Source organism: Parasteatoda tepidariorum, chromosome 8, assembly GCF_982258835.1.
Source record: "Parasteatoda tepidariorum strain Cologne lab strain chromosome 8, Ptep-v5.0, whole genome shotgun sequence".
Lineage (NCBI taxonomy): Eukaryota > Metazoa > Arthropoda > Arachnida > Araneae > Theridiidae > Parasteatoda > Parasteatoda tepidariorum.
In genome coordinates this window covers 52,025,999-52,044,564 of record NC_141762.1, presented here as the reverse complement: position 1 = coordinate 52,044,564, position 18,566 = coordinate 52,025,999, and the positions used below count along the sequence as shown (strand labels likewise).

Here is an 18,566-nt window from a genome sequence, read left to right as displayed (position 1 = left end):
ACATAATGTTATACCATTTAATTTTTCAAAAAAAGTATTTTGAGAACAATTTTTATCAAAAAATTATAAACTAAAAAACGGAAAATAAAGAATTCTTAGGATAAAAAAACGATTTTAAGAATTCTTTACATTGAAATAAAAACTTTCATATTGTTTCTTTTTTTATTATTCTTATAGTTCTTAATCAGACGTAAAAAACCATTCTGTAGAGAACCATCATCAAATGAAAAAAAAAATATTTACAAGCAAATTTTTTATTGTAAAAATCATTGCACTTACCTGATTTATAATTCCCGGAGAATTCCAAAATGATAAGTTCCTTGTTTGAAAACTTTATTCTCAAATAATAGATACATAGTTTATCCCTTCATTACTTTTAGATAACATACTACACAGCAAAATTTTTTAATTAATATGAATTCGAATATGTAGCTAAAAACAGAATAACTGAATTCTAGTTGAACTTATTCTTTCAAAACTAAAAAATACTTACCAAGAAAACGATTAAAACTAATTAAGAATCAGCACAAATGGCACTGTTTCAAGTAACTTGGATAATTTTTTATTGTTGTTTTCCGAATTATATGGATACAGAAATATATACTATTCCATAACGAAGAAGAATATGCTATAACTATTACAATTCTGTATGTTCTGAATTCATATTTATTCACTAGAATGACGAAAGCAATGTTGATTTCACTTTAATTCGTAATGAATTGAAGACAGAAGAAATGCATTTTACCTTAATACACACATCTGTAACAGTATCCGAAATCGGAAGTCATCAGTTGCAAGTTTGTTGATGATAGAAATTAAAAATTATTGAGGAATTTTTCTTCAAATGTTTGGCGTGTTCTGTTCCTGAAAGATTTACTAATATTCTGGAGATTTTTTTCAAGTTCTTCGGCCTTTTCCTTACGGAAATTTTGTTTCTTATTTGCTGCTAAAAAATGGCGTCTGATTCAGTCAATGATTTAGATGGAACTAAATGAAAACGTGATAAATTAATGTCCGATATTTACAGGCTCCCGCTAGACGGCGTACTCGAGCGTTGCGATCACGAATTCCAAAAATGTCGCCTGCTTTTTTAATCCATCTTGTTGCGCTGCATTTTGCTATTGCTTAGGTTAGCCCTTATTTTTATGACCCTTACAATACTCTTAAAGATCGAATACAAACTTTTTACTTTAATAAAATTATTTTTTCCCCAAAAAAAGTCTTAACCTTCCTTATATTTCTTAACCATTTTAAAAATAATTCTAACCCATAAAATAGATTAAAATAAAGAGTTTTATAAAATATTTTTTTAAATAAATTTTTTTGAATTTTAAAAAATTTAAAAACTACTGTGTACCAGAGTGATACCGTAATACAGAATTCAACGTAGTGACATCATTTTCGGGATGATAATTCAAAAGATAATTTTTATTTTTGTTCTTTTATGCCAACTATAAAAAAGCTTACATCATTTCTAAAAAAAATAACGTCCAAAAAACGGATATAAGCAACAAAAAACATGATTTTATTCTATGTATGTATCATTACTCTAGACACAAATACTCGATACTCCATGAAAAAATTATATCGAAGAACTTAACTTTGATTCCCATGCAAATTTATGTAAAAGTCATGGAAAATTAACATTTATCTCTTTTCATGACATTTAGGAAACAGAACTATACATTTGTCATAAATTCAGACACCTTCGGGATAACATTGTTATGCAGATTAAGATACCCCGTTAAGAGAGAGAGGCTCTCTTAACTTACAGGTCTCATCATCAGGTAGAAATTAAAGTTCTACAAGAATATTTATAAACTATAATTGTGGTTACAAACATTCTTAATCTGCAATTAAATTTTTAAACTTTATATAATTAATCATAATTTAATAGTAACCGTGATTATGTAGAATCTAATCAAATTGTGCAATAAAATTACTTTTAAAGGAAAAACCTGTAATAGTAATTAATTCACTTTTAAAAAATCCCTTAAAAGAAGTAATTATTTTGGAAAGAAAGCAATTTTCCTTCTTGAAGGAGTTAATTTCGATTTATTATGATTCGCATTTATCCGAATTCAAAAATTTAATTGTAAAAAGAAATTCACATATCAAATGGCCACCTAATATAAATAAACATTAATTTATTATTGTGGCAGTATTTAATTTGTTTATAAACTTTGCTTTAAGTTCATAAAAACACGTTAGTAAAAAGAAATCGCTCGATGGATATTAAATATTGTTTTATTTGATTAAAAATATCTAACTTTCTTATTTGTAGATGTTATTAAAACAGTTACAAGAGTTGCGAAATTAGTGCAGAGTGTGAAAAAAAAAGAAAACACTTTAAACACCTCTGATCTAAATGAGCGATTTTCGCGTACTAGTAGGACTCAATAGTTCAAGGATCTAACCTATAATGTACAAATTAATTAGCGCCAACGATATTTTAAGTTTCGAAAAATCAGCCACAAAAATGTACTTTCTCTGAATAAACATGTCATTATTCTTGACTCTCAAGATAAGAGTGGGGGGGGGGGGGACCATAATCTGGAAAAAAAATTGTCCCAAAATAGTTTACATAAGAAAATGGTTGAAAGCTTCGCCCCCTTAATGTTAACTTCACTTTTTGAGTATTTCACCATATCTTGGGAATTATTAAACAAATGAAACAAGCTCTTTTTAATAAAGATTGAAAAATTCTAGAATTTTTATTTCTTAATAACTATTTATTCAATTTCTTTCAAGTTTCCTATTTTATCCTTTAAAATGACACAGATTAAATTAGAGTAAGGAATTGCATACCTCGATATTCAAATTTCATAATAAAAAAACAATAAGTAATCTTAATGATGACACAGTAAAAGTATTGATCTGTCGTTGTGAAGGACTTGAAACATACTCAATTTGCTAAGGAAGTAAATGCGGTTCGTGTGTAATGCTGCGTCACTCATACCGCCGTTGGTTACGAAAATATGCAGCATTTATCTTCATGGCTCCCTTAGCTAACAATGCGAAAGTAATATATTGAAAAGCTAATTACACTATTTCTTGCAAATGTTCTTTTTTTATACATTCTAAAAATTAGATTTAGAATGATGTGCTTTAGATATATTAAAACCTTGTGATTATATAATACTTGGAATAAACAATTATTAATAACTTTAATTTATCTACAGTTTAGTCTTATTCCATTGATAAATATTAAAAATATTAAACTAGGTAATAACAAAAAATTTTTAGGAAACTTGAACTTATAAAGCTTTAAAGTTTTATTATAATATTTCATCACATCGACAAACTAATTTTAAAAAGCTCATTAAGATTCTTTAAAGTGATAATAGAATATATTAGATAAATCATTAAATCCCTAAATTAAAAGGCTTTTAGACAAGCAAAAAAATATATAAATAATTTAACACTATTTTTTATCAATATTTTAAGAAATAATAAATATGGCGATTATTTTTCGTTCTATTTTAAAAGCATTATTCTTAATTTTTTTGAATTTATAACCCTTCTAGATATTTAAAATTTGTTTACCAAATTTAAATTCATCTAAGCAGAATAAAAATTAGAACAACATTTATCAAAATAACACACTGAGTAATTTCAGTTTTTAAAATAAATACTTTCCTATAAATAAAAAACAACGATTCTTAATCTAAAGAAAAACATCGAAACAATAAACTTGCGTTTAAACGTTTTGCCTACGTAACGAGATATTACGCAATTGTTTGCATTTTAATGTACAATAAAATGCAAACGATTGAGTTTTCATCTCAAAAGATACCATTTTAATGCTGATTAAACATCTAAGATAACTTTTCTTATCTGAGATAACTTAAGATAACTTTAAAATTTTTTAAACAATCGGGTAGTTCTGAAAAATTAAAATTTTTGATTTCATCGAAATTTTTAATATATTCAACTAGACGAGTTTTCTTTACTTTTTTTTTTAATTTTAAAAACTTTGGGGTCAGGATTGAAAGTTATGAGGTATAATTTTTAAGGAAAAAACACGCCTATTTACATTTAGAAATATTTTTTGGCCCAAGAGTGAATCACTTCGTAATAATTTTTTAATGTTCTTCAATTTCCACACTAATTATTAAGATATAAACAATTACAGATCAATAAGGAGGAGTACGGTTTATGTTCATTTTTCACAAAATTGACTATCACCATCTTATGCATTTTGAGAATTACTAGTTTTTAATAAATCATTAACGTGAAAAATCTGTCAACCCCGAGAGTTATTACGTAGAAGAGATGGGATGTGTTGGAGGGGGGGGGGATGCAGCTTCCGTCCAAGCGAAGGTAGACGAGAAGAACAAAGGAAGTATAGTGAAGAAGACCAAGGGAAGACTAGTGAGGAAGTATTGATTGAGGAGGAATTTTTTTTTTTTTTTTTTTTTTTTTTTTTTTTTTTTTGAGTAAGTGAAACGGTTCTTGTCCAATCCGATTTTAAAATTGTATTTTTCTCAACATCAAAAGCTGTAAATTAAGTTTAGAAATTCTTAGGAAATGCAAATACATGTGACATTCGAGTATATTTTAATTTTTTGCGATTTCAATCGAATGAAAACTCTCAAACTTTGAAATTCGTTTTTCTCAAAATCAAATTTCATTAACGTAAAGCATCCCCCCCCCCGTAAATTCAATTGCAATTGACTTTTGGCACAAAAGCCATTTAAAAATCTTCGAAACAAGTTTTTTTTTATTAGATTAGACACTCAAAATCTATAAGTTACAGCAGTGAATCTTAAAGTTATATATTGCACTGGATGCGTGTGATCGTGAGAAGGCTTGTTAATAAGTTCGATAAAAAGTGCAAGAAGTGAGTGGTGTACTTGTGGTAGGTAGGTCTAAATGAAATTGCGTAGTGCTTTGGTTTTAATATAAGATCTGGTTGGTAGGTCTCTGAGCCCATGTCCAAGAGGTCATGGAGTCGATCCCCGCCGACCGAAGATTCCCCGTGTGGTAAATGACTGATGCACTTTAAATCTGTTTACTCTCAAAGTCCTCCATGTTCCCATAATTAATCAATACCTCTGGGGTTACTGATCTAGGTGTTTCCTTGTCTTCTGGATTGGTTCAAAATTACAAGGCTACGGAGTTGAACATTAGTAGTCGTAAACCCGAAAATTGGGAGGGCTGTTCAACGACGGATGTTAAATATAAAATTAAAATAAAATACTTGATCTTTAAATGGCGAAAAAGTGAAGTTTTGCACAAGTTTGATGGTTTGACTATTGATCATGTTTTCGAAGCTGACTCCCATCGCCAAAAGTAAACGAGCATGAAAATAGTTGGAAAAAGAAGTAGAAATAATATCAATGCAGGGGTCAATGTTAAGTTATTTAGTTTTATACAATACAGCCCTAAACTTTGAGGCTAGTTCCTAAATAGTTAATAGATGGTTTGCCCCTCACTCAAGGTAAAAAAAAAATTTAAAAAAAATAAATATAAAGAAAAACATTTTTTGGATATATATTTTTATTCTAATTCGAATGCGGTCAAATTAGTCGATAGTTCAAAAATTACAAAGTTTACATGCATAAAAAATTTAATTTTGGACCTGCGTGTTTGACATTGCTTTACAGACCAAGTGAATAATTGGAGCCTATGCATTTTGCTCGTTAAATTAAACTACGTTATAACCAAATTGAAAAGAAATAATACTTTAAATTAATTACATCACTTCTCTTATGCAGCTTAGTTACACAACAGTTTCAGTTGAATTTAAGCTTCTTTATTCACAAGATGTTACTTATATTATATAAGCTCCGAGAAAACAATTCTGGAAATTATTCTTCGAAGTAATTGGCGATGAATTTCTTTAGATAAAGTGACTGTAAGAAATTTTGCAGGAATTGAATAAGGCCAAAGTTCACCAAGATTAACTACTATCTTTATAAACAGCTGTTATATCGATAACTGGTCCATCGAAAAAATATTACATGTGGAATTAAAAACTTAATTCCCACAGTTTGCTTGATACGATTCCACAGAGAACTTGAACACGAGTTCACTTTGTCTGTAAGTAATTTTTTTTTCTCTAACTACGATTATTATTGATAATGATAACTATGAATTAAATCATGTTTATGATTTTAACTAAACGAAGGTCATAAGGGATGTTCAATTCAAATTTTGCCTTACTTAGTTTTATGTATTTATTTTTTGTTTATGAAATAACAGAGTTCAATACTCGTAAAAACTCAAATAAAGAATAAATTTTAAAAAAACACACTCTATATTTGCAACACAATTATTTTAGGAACAACATTTTTTAAAGATCAAGATCTGTTAATATTACTTATTCTTAACTTGATATTATGTCACTTTTTATCTGCATTTTTATTTTTCTTAAATTTAAAATAAAACACTTCATGGAAAAGCAAATACTCTATAGAAATCGAAATTTTATGAAATTCCACAGTAACAGACTAAGAATTATAGATGAAAAAAACTTAATAGCAGAAAAAATTTAGCTGCCAAAAAGATTAATTCAAGCAAGGCTACATTTAGTATGTGATCTTAGAACCTGTAAAGATGTGATAAAAATTAATAAAAAAAATTCATTAGGTAATTAATATAAAATATGTTGTCATAACAGAAATTGCTTTTATATTTAAAAGGATATTACTTACAAAACATTACTACATTTATCATAAAAATAATGCATTTGATTTAATAGGAATTCAGAAATAGTGCTTTCATAAAATTTAACTAATACCACAATTTAAATATAAGAAAAGGAAATTCTTATCTGTTACTTAATTATCTGGAAAAATCAATGTTTATACCATATTTTTCAATAAATATTCCAACTTATGTAAAGTCATGTATTGTACCATGCAACTGAAGAAAAAAAAAAAGCTTAGTGCATCACGATACGTATTGAGAAAAGTGGTTTGACAACTTCTTTATTTTCTATTGCTAATGATACTAACTAAGAAATAGAATTGCAGAAAACTTTTTAAAAAAATGTGTTTTTAAAAAAAATTATTATTATTATTTTTTATTTTATTTTTTTTCTGCAATATGTAGCTCATCATTCAAAAATGCCAATTGCATAAAAATGTCAATCTTTTGTGCCTTAGGTTGATTCTATTACATGGCAGTATTATACTGTTTACTTGCTTAATTAAATCCGCAATTTGAGGTAAATTTTCATGCAGTAATATGAGGACAATCCAACATCCGGTAGATATTTCTATAAAACTTAAAATATAAAAAAAGATAACATTTCTGGAATAAACATTAATTTTTAATTTGATTTATATCAATAAACATTATTAAACCTCATAACTTTCATCCAAAATGAAAGTTAAGAAGTGAAATTATAAACCAGTATCAAAATTTATGTATTTTAATTTGCGTTCGATATTAGTTCATCTGTATTAACTTTTTTATCTATACTTTTTGTCTCATTAAAACATTATACCAGAAAAGACGCTAAAAAATTCCAAACTTATTTTCAGAAAACTAATTAACTAATTACAGAGTGAAGTAAAAGAAAACAGGAAATTCAAAATGTAACAGCCATGCAGGATTTTAAACCTTCCCCTCTAAAGGCAACAAAATGCGTAACATGTTGGTAATCAAGCCCAAACGAATTTTTTTCATGAGTTTTCGACAAATAGATTCCTTCAGAGCTTATAAAGAGTTTTAATTTTAAAAAATGCCATTATTTGAAATGTGGAAAATTACAAAAACTTTTTAATAGTTATTACGAAAAAATAGAATTAAATAAGTCAACAATTTTTCCGTACATGAAACTCAAGAACAATTATAAATGCTATTTTAAAATGACCTTTAGATATGCTTATATCTCAAAAAGAAAATTCAATCAGCACAAACTAAGCTATATTAACAATTGTACGATTAAGTAAGAAACCTTTTTTTAATTGCCCAGTAACTTTAAGCAATTAAAAAAAGGTTTCCTATTTTAATCAGATCGATTGATTATCTTAATCAAATGAGTTAAATGTCTAAAACAGTTTTATATCCTTAATATTACAGTACGAAAGATGTATTATACTGTGATTAATAGAATTAATACCTTAAGATTTTAAAATACTAAAAAGGTTTCTTAACTTTCACAGCTTAACTACAGTTTAAACCATGAAGACACTTTTAATATTCAGCACTTTGGCTGTTATATTTTGCAGCGGTAAGTCCTTTTATTACTGATATTTATTTATTTACTTCATACTTAACTTTTCGTACTAATCTCAAGTTATATAATTTTGATAGTAAGATTAAAACCAGAAATATATTTTTTTAAATGCATATCCAAAGTTTCATATTTATTTGAAAATTAAAAATATCAAGATAAAAACTGAGGAGAACATTTTACAACACACTGAATTTTCTTTCTAGTCTTTAGGGCCAGAAAGCAAAATTTTTTATGAGATTAACTGTATTCTTGCCATTACTTTGATTGTAAACGGAACAGACGAATTTAAGAAGCCGCAATATATAGTTAAAAACAGTTATACAAACATTTAGTAACGGATGTTGACTAATTACGATTATGTGTAATGTTACTACCTAGGTTAGTTAATTTTCTACTGCAGTGAATGCATGCATGAGATCAGTGGTCTGAAAAACTACGTTATTTTTGTAGTTTACAACAACTACTTTGTTACAAACGTAGTTAACTACAACTACTTTTTTTTAAACGTAGTGACTACAAACTAATTTTGAAATGTAGTAACAATTTAACTACACTTAGGAGATTAACTATGCTTACTAACTTAATTTGCACCCTTATTCAATATTGTTTTTAATTAAAAATTTGCTGATGTAAGCATGAGGAATTATTAAGAAGTATTTATTCATGTTTACTTTAACCAGTTTGTTATTCTAAAACCATTTTTTTTTTCGAATTAGTTCTTCTAACTTTTAATCATTTATGCCTTCTTGGACAACGAATCGTAAAAATGTTAAGAAATAATCCAATATTTACAATTTTGTAAGTCTTTAATGCTCTTTTATTTTCTCTAAAATATTAAGCACATCGAAAACATGTTTCCTTCCTTTGAAATCACATCAATGTTTCACAAGTGTGCATTCGCATGTGAAAGTGTGGCCAAAGTGATTAATTGTCTATTTTTCGCAATGGCTGGTTTAAATATTAGTTATACGAGGCTTTAAATACATAATTTATGTTAAAGCTCAGCTACAGCAACAGGATATTTTTCATTGTATCCATTGACGGTCCCCCGAAGAGTTGTACCATTAAATTTGAAAAATTAGTTGCGTTAGAACCATGCTTCTTTTCTAAACAAACGTTAAAGGAATCGCTACAAACTGCTTTTTTTGTATCTCACTACTCAATACACTACTTTTTTTAAAAAAAAAGTAGCACACTACAGTACAAACTACGAAAAAAAGTAGCGACTACAGTACAAACTACGAAAAAAAGTAGCGACTACAGTACAAACTACGAAAAAAAGTAGCGACTACAGTACAAACTACGAAAAAAAGTAGCTACTACAGTACAAACTACGAAAAAAAGTAGTGACTACATTAGTTTCACTACCTTGTAGTGCGCTACTTCCGACCGTTGTATGAGATCATAAGAATTCAAACAAAATTGCTATCACAAATTGAATTTAAATACAACTGCAGTAATTAGTCACAATTAAAAAATATTTAAAACATCATTAAACTGTTTATAAGTATTGTCACTGGAATATCATAACTATTTTATTGAAATTATGGATATATTTTTCCTTGCTAATTCCCGTGTTTTGCAAACTGCTTCCCAACTCAATGGTAAATTCTATAAGCAAATTAAAAGTTTACAGTTCTTATGTACTACAGTTCTTGATAAATTTATTAAACCCAAACTCCCTTCTTCCTTCAATACTGTCAGTGAACTTTTCACTCTACCGTTTTAATCCTCTGTTTGATACTAAATTGCTGATAACCTGTCCACTTTTGGTATCGAGTCATTTTTAAGCCTATTAACAAAATTCAACAAGTCCCTTAGAGATCCTACCTCATGCCTTGCCAATGGAACTTTTGCTTGGGTAAACCAGGCTTGCTTTAAAATTTAGATTAGAGGAACATGGCAAACATGTATTTCATCGAGAATTCAGTAGATCATCTATTGCCGCACATTGTTGGAACCACCGATAACACCAAAGAATTTACCCATTCCTGTCACATAAGCACATCTTGATGCTCAGGAATCTTGTTGCTTTAGAATTTGCAAGGAAATGCCGATTTCCTTGTAAACAGTTTCTCACCCTACCTTCAAAACTACTTTATAACGTATATTCTACTTTTGAAATGCATCTTACATCTACCTCTTCCTGGCCCCATCGTTCCTCTTACTTACTTCTTGTTTTGTTTTTCACTTTTAATTTCCATTTCTACAATGGCAAATTTACATTTCTTGATTATCAGTATCTTTTTACTTATTAGTTACAGGACATTTTGTTCATTAAAACAATCAATCAAGATGGCGACCCATTCAATTTTATAGCATTAACACTAGGTAATTAGTACAAATATTACTATATAGTAATGAAGTAGGTTTTAGTTATGCTAAATATTTGTGAAAATATTTAGCATAACTAAAAGTGGATGTAAAGATCTTTCTTTACACATAAAATTATACACAATTATCAAAAGGCTTAGAAGAATCGTATAGTTTCCGTGTTCTGATAATTTAAAAAAAAAAATCTCCTTATTTTAAACAAATAATTATTCAAAACAATTATTCAACGTATGCTTTTAGACTGAAGATTTCTACACGGAAAAAATAGTAAAATAGTTTTTTTAATTTTATTACTTAAAATTTAAAAGCATGTGAATCACCCTACATTTCTGCACTATTCATAAAGAATTTTCACTTACACCTACTAGTTCAAGCATTTTGCTTTATACTTAAAATCCCAATGAAGAAGCAAAATAATCTTTCTTTTTTCAATTCGAAAATATTCTGTTTGTAATTTAGCATGCTTAAGTACAGAAATATTTCCGTTTTATAACGAACAACTATTTATAACACATCGGTTTTCATGAAAGTTTAAAAATATACCTAATGCATTTAGGATTCAAACATATAAAACTATTCACACATGAAATAGTATTAATACATACGAATTTAAGGACAAAACATGCTTCTTAAATCTATTTTGGTGAGAAAAAAAAATTTAAACTGTACCTACTGAACAAGTTGTTTAATATTTTGAAATTCAGTTACAAATATGTAAATTTTGATGATTTAGAATAATTTTTTGAGATAAATTGTATTCTTGAATTTATTCGTCATTTAACTTATAATTAATTATCGAGTTAATAATTATTATAATTAATATATAATTATATAATTAATTATCAAGTAATTAATTAATTAAGCCTGATAATTATCAATTCATAAGAAAATTCTATCCAAACCCCCAAACTGTAGAAAAATGTTTAAACGATGTTTTACAAATATTAGTCCTTTTTCTTATAAAATAATAATTTTAATTTTTATGACACTATATGCAAAACACGGTATTTGACTTATAAATCCCCGCTCGCAACAAAATCTGATTAAATATTTTTTTTAAAAATTTAGTTCATTTTTTCAGGTTAATGTATCTGAATAAGCACATAATATATTAAAATGATTGATACTCTTCTTATTTTATTTTGTACTGAAAAAAAGAAAACGCTTCAAAACTTGATTGGGAATGTTCGTACTTAACATTAATACGATAGAATGACCCACATAATCCATTCTTATTATTATTGATCCTTACTAATTAATACTTATGAGATATTTCGGTTTAAATTTTTTTAACTCTTAAAATAAATTGCTTAATACATTTTAAAATGCAAATTCTATGATATAAAGTAAAATTTTATTACTATTTCAACTTACACAATTGAAATAATACACCAACTTTAGAGAAAAAGTCATACTAAAGTTAAAATTAAAAAGTTAGAGTAAATTTAATTTAATCAAGAAAAATGAGTTTTTACTTACGATTTGTTAAAACTGAAATCACCAGTAAATTTCTGAAAAACTTTTGCATTTTCGTATTATTATTTATAACTGTCAGCTTTAAATCAGAAAAGATGAAGCGGAAATATCCTGAGTTATAATAAAAGAGAGAGAGACAACCAAAAAGAATTTTTCTGGAAACAAGAAAGAAAAAAAAAGTTTTTTTCGCAAACGATTTTACGGACAATTTAATGAAATCGTTTTCTCGTGATTAATTGATAATTTTTTCAGATATCATAACTTTTCGAAAAATAAATAATTTTACAGTGAATGTTTCTGAAGTATGTGAACAATTAAAATTATTAATAATGTTTTTATGGCAGAAAATGTTAACATTTAAGCAAATAATATGATGATTGGTTACTTGCAACTCGAGAATACGTGAGGTAATTATGCCTGAGCATGTGATTTAAATCATATTTAACTGGATACCTGTAAGTGACGTCACCAGCGTGTGTTAAGCCTGATTGACTCCTGAATCGATAAATGCCACGATTTACCTACGATGACGTTACTTGCTGGTATCCAATTAAACTTATGAAATAAAATTTTGAAAAAATCTTTCTAAATTGCATGTGCTATGTGTTTGGCAGGCGAATGTGGCTTCATCAGTCGTCTTTTTGGCGAGAATGACAGTGAAAAAGAGCGAGACACTAGTTGTGTGAAAACAGATGTAAATGAATACTTGGATCGAGTGCTCGAGAAAGCCAGAAAAGAACTTCCAGACCCTATGCGTTTACCTCCAAGATCAACTATTGTTGAATTGAATGATGGTGTTCTTTGGGGCCTTTCTAACATAACTCGACTCGGAGAAACTGAAGTCAGTTGTGATGGCAATACTATAACCATTAAAGGAAAAATAACTACTGATGAATTAAAAGTAAGCAAGTCTATTCTCTTAATTCCATAAATAATATTTTTGTTCCATTAAATGTTAAAATCAATTCATAATCGTATTCAAATTAGTACAAGATATCAAATATAAACAAAATTAAATTACAGAAAATTAAAATTGACAAGACAAAACCAAACATAATTATTCTTATAGAAAGTTGATAACTTGATAAGAAAGGGGTTGAAAGTTAGGACCACTCGATGATAATTTTACTCTTTGCGCATTTCATCATGTCTGGAAAAGCATTTAAGCAAATCAAAAAAGCTTCGCATACAATTATAAAATTCATTTGTCCAAATATAATTTCATGTAAAAAAAAAAAAATTTAATTTTGATTTATTACTATTTAGTTTAATAATAGTCGAAAAAATTTAAATTGCAAGACATGCGAATTTTTACATCATAGTAAATAATGTAATTTACTAAAACAAAATTCGAGCGAAATCGATCGAATGAAATCGTATTTTAAATACAAGGCTTTTTAAAATTCGACTTCTCAGGAGCTCTTCTACCGATTTCGTTCAAATTTTGCTTATTGCCACATAAAATTACATTCTTAAAATAATGTAAAAATTGGTATTTCTAACAATTCAAATTTTTTTCGACTATTATTAAATAAAATAAAAAAAACTAATTATTAAAAATTTTTGTAGGGAATTTGTTGAACGAATTTTATAATTGTGGGGAGAAGAAAAAAAATTTCGATGCATTTCAAAATTTCTCAAAAATATGCGAAAAAAAGGAAAATTAACATCAAGGTGTCTAAACTTTCGCCCACTCTCCTGACCAAATTTTTATGACCATATATTTCCAATTTCCAAACAATTCCGGCTTCTCCTTATATTTAAAAAGTCAGAAATTCCATTCCGACGAAAAAGGTATGTTTCTAGAGAAAGTACGTTTTTTTGCATGATTTCGTAACTTATATAGTATGCTAAATATAGTATGTAACTAAATATAGTATGCAGTAATTACCATGTTTTAGATCACTTTCCGAATCCTTATTTTGATTCCTAGTACGTGAAAATCCTATCATATTTTAGAATGATTAGTTTCTTTTTAATTCCTATTGTGTACTGTAATTAGTCTTAGGTGATTATTAGAACATCTTTCAGTGTTATCGATAACTCTGATTTTGATTCTCTCTCTTTATATATATATATTAGGGGTGTTATCCCGAGGTGTTATCGCAAGGTAGGCGATATCCTCATAGGGGTGGTTCCTAAATATTTTTAAAATTCTTATGAATAACAAACCGATTTAACTTCCTCTAAGAACCTACACTACCCAAGGAGTCAAAAATTATGATTAACACTAGATTGTCTAAGGAAGTCATTTTGACTGCTTTTAATTTCAATTCGAAAAACAATGATGTATATAATGACACAATTTCTTAGAATTTTATGACTTTTTGCACTACATATATTTTTTTTTATTGTTAATATTTACTAATAACTTATTATATAACTGAAATAATATAAAAAATGATAAAAATTAATTTTAAACAAATTTATTGACGCATTCACAATCCAGTCATATTGACTGCTTTTGGGTAATGTAGGTATATACCCTAATTTTCCGTCTTTCTAGTGTTAAGAATGTAATAATTAGGAATGTAACGGTTATCCAACATAGATTCAATTTTTTTCAGAGTTTATTTTAATTGGTTTAAATTTCAGTTTAACTTGAAAAGTCATCAATGATTTCGAGAAGAAAAATAATAATCTAGATTCCGATATTAAAAATTAGTTTCCGACGGAATGAGTTTTAAATGAGTTTGTTCTGGAAAGAAAAAGGCAGTATTACGAAGGAAAAAAAAAGATATTACAACATTTTAGATACACCATGAATATGAATTGGAAACATTAATTTTCTTCTAATTCGCATTTAGCTTGAGCTAGTTGGTTTTAAAATGTAAACAGATGTGAAAGAAAAAAAACGAAAGATATTTGCATTTTAAAATAAAGGGTCATTCTTTTCTCCACAGGGTCGTTATACCTGGTCTAAACTCACAAAACACAGTGACAGGGAAGGGTATATTGTTTTCATTTCTCACGATTTTGAGGCAGAGTGTGAAGTTATCATAGAGAGACATGAAGGTGAAGGCGAGCCCACACACCCCAGACTCGAGAAGTTCGATATCAAGAAATTCAAAGACGCTAAAATTGAGATGACTGGATTAGGATATTTGACTTGGGCATTAGGAGAAATGACCACTCTGTTATCTGGAATATTCCAGAGAGTCATTGGAAACGCTTTGGAGGGACCCATTAGAGAGGCACTTGAGCGACAGATGCGAGAAATCAACATCGAATAAATTGTTTACAATTAAATAGCCTTATAGTTTAATCATGAATAATGAAGTTTATTAATGTACTTCAGAGAGGAAATAAATTTTTTCAATTCTTTGTTTAAAAGTTGTCTTTTTTATTTATTACTATTTTGGTAATACATAGCTAGTTATGCACTGACGAATGTAGATAAAAAAAAATTCAAAAAAGGTTCCGGTAGAAGGGTACCAGTTTCAGGAAAATTGTGTCGGGAAAAATATTTTAAATGAGAAGAGAGAACGAGAATTCGAAATTAAAACTGAAGATCTTTTCGCTGTTTTATTTTATGTCGAATTTCTGTAGTTGCACTGACTCAATGTATAATTTTTCCTATTAATGAGAATTACTCATTAAAAATTTATTCAAAGTTTGAATCTAAAGCAAATATTTAGAAAAAAAAACTATTTCAAATTAACAACATTTAAAAATAAAATTTTATTATTTAAATACATTTAAAAAACAACATATCTTTCTCAAAAAATAAACATTTCAAATAATTCCCTCTTATTAAATATAGAAAAAATACGCACTACCCACAAGTCCCCTTCAATTAGCTAATCTAAACATTTAATCTTTCTACAAAAAATTTTTTTAAAATAACATATCCTCCATTAAAAATCAATTAGTAAAAAAAAGTTTCTAAAAAAAAGAAATCTTTATCTTAATCTCTTAAAAAAAGAAAAACGTCCCACTGAAAGTCCCTTTCCCTGCTGAAGTACCTTTCTTACCAGGACCCTATTTACCGGTACCTTTTTTTCTAGGGACCTTTATCTCCATGGGCCTTTTTTGGCGGAACCTTTTTTACCGTCCACCGTTCTTACATTTACGTATTTTTTTATTTTCTTTTATGTATTTGAAAAAAGAAAAAAAAAGGGGACGAAAGTTTTCTACAACTAAAATATAAAAATGGTGAAATCTATCAAATTGGGAAAGTTCATTGCAGAATGTAATTTTAAATGAAATTTTAGTGAAAGTTCTATAGATGTTTTTGACATTACAACATCAAAATTGGAATATTTCTAGTACTGAAAATAATTATGAGTCATCAAATTTCCTGAAACGCATGTTAAAAAGCCTTAATATTATCATCTTAACTTAGCCAAATTTCGATATCCGAGTTGATACCGCATTTCAAAGAAAAAAAATTTTTTTTTTAGATAATTTTAAATTGACAAATTTTTATATCAAAGCAAAAACAAACTGAAACCGTATCTTTTTCACAGGGTCGTTACACATGGTCCAAAGAGAAGAGACATTCAAATAAAGAAGGTAATGTGGTTTTCATTTCTCACGATTTCGAAGCTGATATTGAAGTTCTGATCAAGAAGAACACGACGGAAGTTGCACATCCACGCCTCCAACGATTCGAGATTAAAAAATTTAAAGATGTTAAAATCGAGATCTCCGGAGCTAGTTACCTTGGTTGGGCTTTGGGAGAACTTACCACTAAATTTTCAGGAATCTTCCAACGAACCATCGCCAAAACTATTCAAGATCCTGTGACAGAAGCATTAGAGAGGGAAATGCGAGAAATTAACATTGAATAATATACTCAGTAAAAATTGGTTCTCTTGGATCGTAATTCAAAATTCTTATACATCAGAGATGTAAAATAAATAACTTACTTTAATTGAATGAATCTTCTTTCTCGCATTGATTACCTTCCAATATGATTTAACTATAATTTATCAAAAGTAAGAACTCTAGCCATGGACCTTTGGAGGTGACTATAGTAACGATGTATAATTATTTCAAATAGGGATGTGGGGTCACTGTTTAGGACTGGTTTCGGTGAGAGAAGGGTAATCTTTTTCTCCGGTCAATTGCGTTAGCCCTAGAGTGAAGAACAGCTACCCTCCCTGAAATACGTTATTCTTGCTTCCATTGCAGCATACGGCCTCAGATTTTGCGGCGTGGGGAGTTCTTACCGTAGACAAACTGTACGACGTCTATTATGATTTTTTTTTAGAGGAGACTTTAACATGGGAGATATTTTGTAGGAACACGTTAACTGAAGTCAACATTTTTAATTATTACATAAAAACAATAAAATATGACTTTTTAGCATTTAACCTATCACAAGAACAGACACAGGTTTTATGGCTACATCCTTAAAACACAAAAATTAACACACAATTTTGCAAGATTCGAGGAAAAACCTTTTTCAAGGCCGTAACTTACACTTTGATTCGAGTAACACATATTTTCGTAATTCTTAGAAGTTGATGTTGGCAGTTTCAATTTTCATTAGTGCGTTAACTATATTTTTATCAGTTTATAACATTATTCAATTTATATATATATATATATATATACTACAATTCAAGATGCAACTACAATAATAAGGAAATTTGAAGAGAAAAAGTATAAAATTCTAAGTTGCAGAAGAGCCAAGCTGCTAATGTCACATCTGAAAGAATATATGAAGACAAATATTTTATGATGAAATACGAAACAATATCGGGTGCCTGTCTGTATTTCCAATCGATTTACTACGCTTAATTTTTATAGAGTATATTTAATTTTTGTTATTATTTTTTTCTCTCATCTAGATCTTTAAAAATAATTTTCATTGACAGATAGATTTTTGTTCTCCATCTTTATGCACATACTAATTTAATATTCGAATCCACATGCTAACTGGGCATTCGAACCTGAAGATCAAAAGCAAAGCTAATAATATTCACAAGTAAAATAAAATAACTTACATAATTATTTTGGAGAAAAATAACCAAATTACACACAACTTATCAAAACTGGCATAGTTTTTTTAAGTTAAATAGACTGTCACCAATTGATAAAAATGCAAGAAATTTTTCTTTTTAAGTTCAATGTTTTTTATTTAAAAAAAAAACATTCTCACTTAGCTTTTAAATAGTATTTTTTGTTGAATATACAATTATTTCAAACCTTAATTGAACAATCACTATATTAGGTTAAGATTGTGCAAATATTTCAGTAGCTCCAAATAATTCATCCGCGGATAGTTATAGTTCATCTAATTGATTAGTAATGGGTAACTGACATTAACAGTAAAATTCTGCACACCAAATAAAAATATATAGATAATTCTAATTTCAGTTTTAAACACAACGGGGGGAGGGGATATGGCTTAACTGCTTTTCAGCACATTAAAGAGAGATGCATCACCAGGGGTCTGTCCAGATATTTTGTGAAAGGTCCTGTTTTTGTAAAATTGTGAAAAAACTATTCATAATTTGTGAATATAAAAAAAAGCGTTAAGTCATATTCTTTCAACCAGGGTCTGGCTCTTGTGAATTTGTGCAAATAGGGTCCTGTTATTACAAAAATTGCTAAA

At 28.1% G+C, this 18,566-nt stretch overlaps 1 protein-coding gene across 4 annotated transcripts; it reads left to right on the top strand.

Annotated features, from left to right (window-relative positions):
* Nucleotides 1–6,005: 6,005 nt before the first annotated feature.
* Nucleotides 6,006–16,877, top strand: LOC107450237 (uncharacterized). 4 transcript variants are annotated; one of them, XM_087150307.1, is made up of 4 exons: nucleotides 6,006–6,041; nucleotides 8,118–8,185; nucleotides 12,616–12,902; nucleotides 16,471–16,877. In XM_087150307.1, exons 2-4 carry the CDS (start codon nucleotides 8,137–8,139, stop codon nucleotides 16,792–16,794), a joined length of 660 nt encoding a protein of 219 aa, XP_087006433.1. In that variant the 5' UTR covers nucleotides 6,006–6,041; nucleotides 8,118–8,136; the 3' UTR covers nucleotides 16,795–16,877. The 4 variants fall into 4 exon arrangements, with proteins under 4 accessions (XP_087006433.1, XP_015921477.1, XP_015921476.1 ...); XM_016065991.4 differs by having other exon boundaries at nucleotides 6,006–6,045; XM_016065990.4 differs by lacking the exon at nucleotides 16,471–16,877 and adding an exon at nucleotides 14,905–15,334.
* Nucleotides 16,878–18,566: the final 1,689 nt, after the last annotated feature.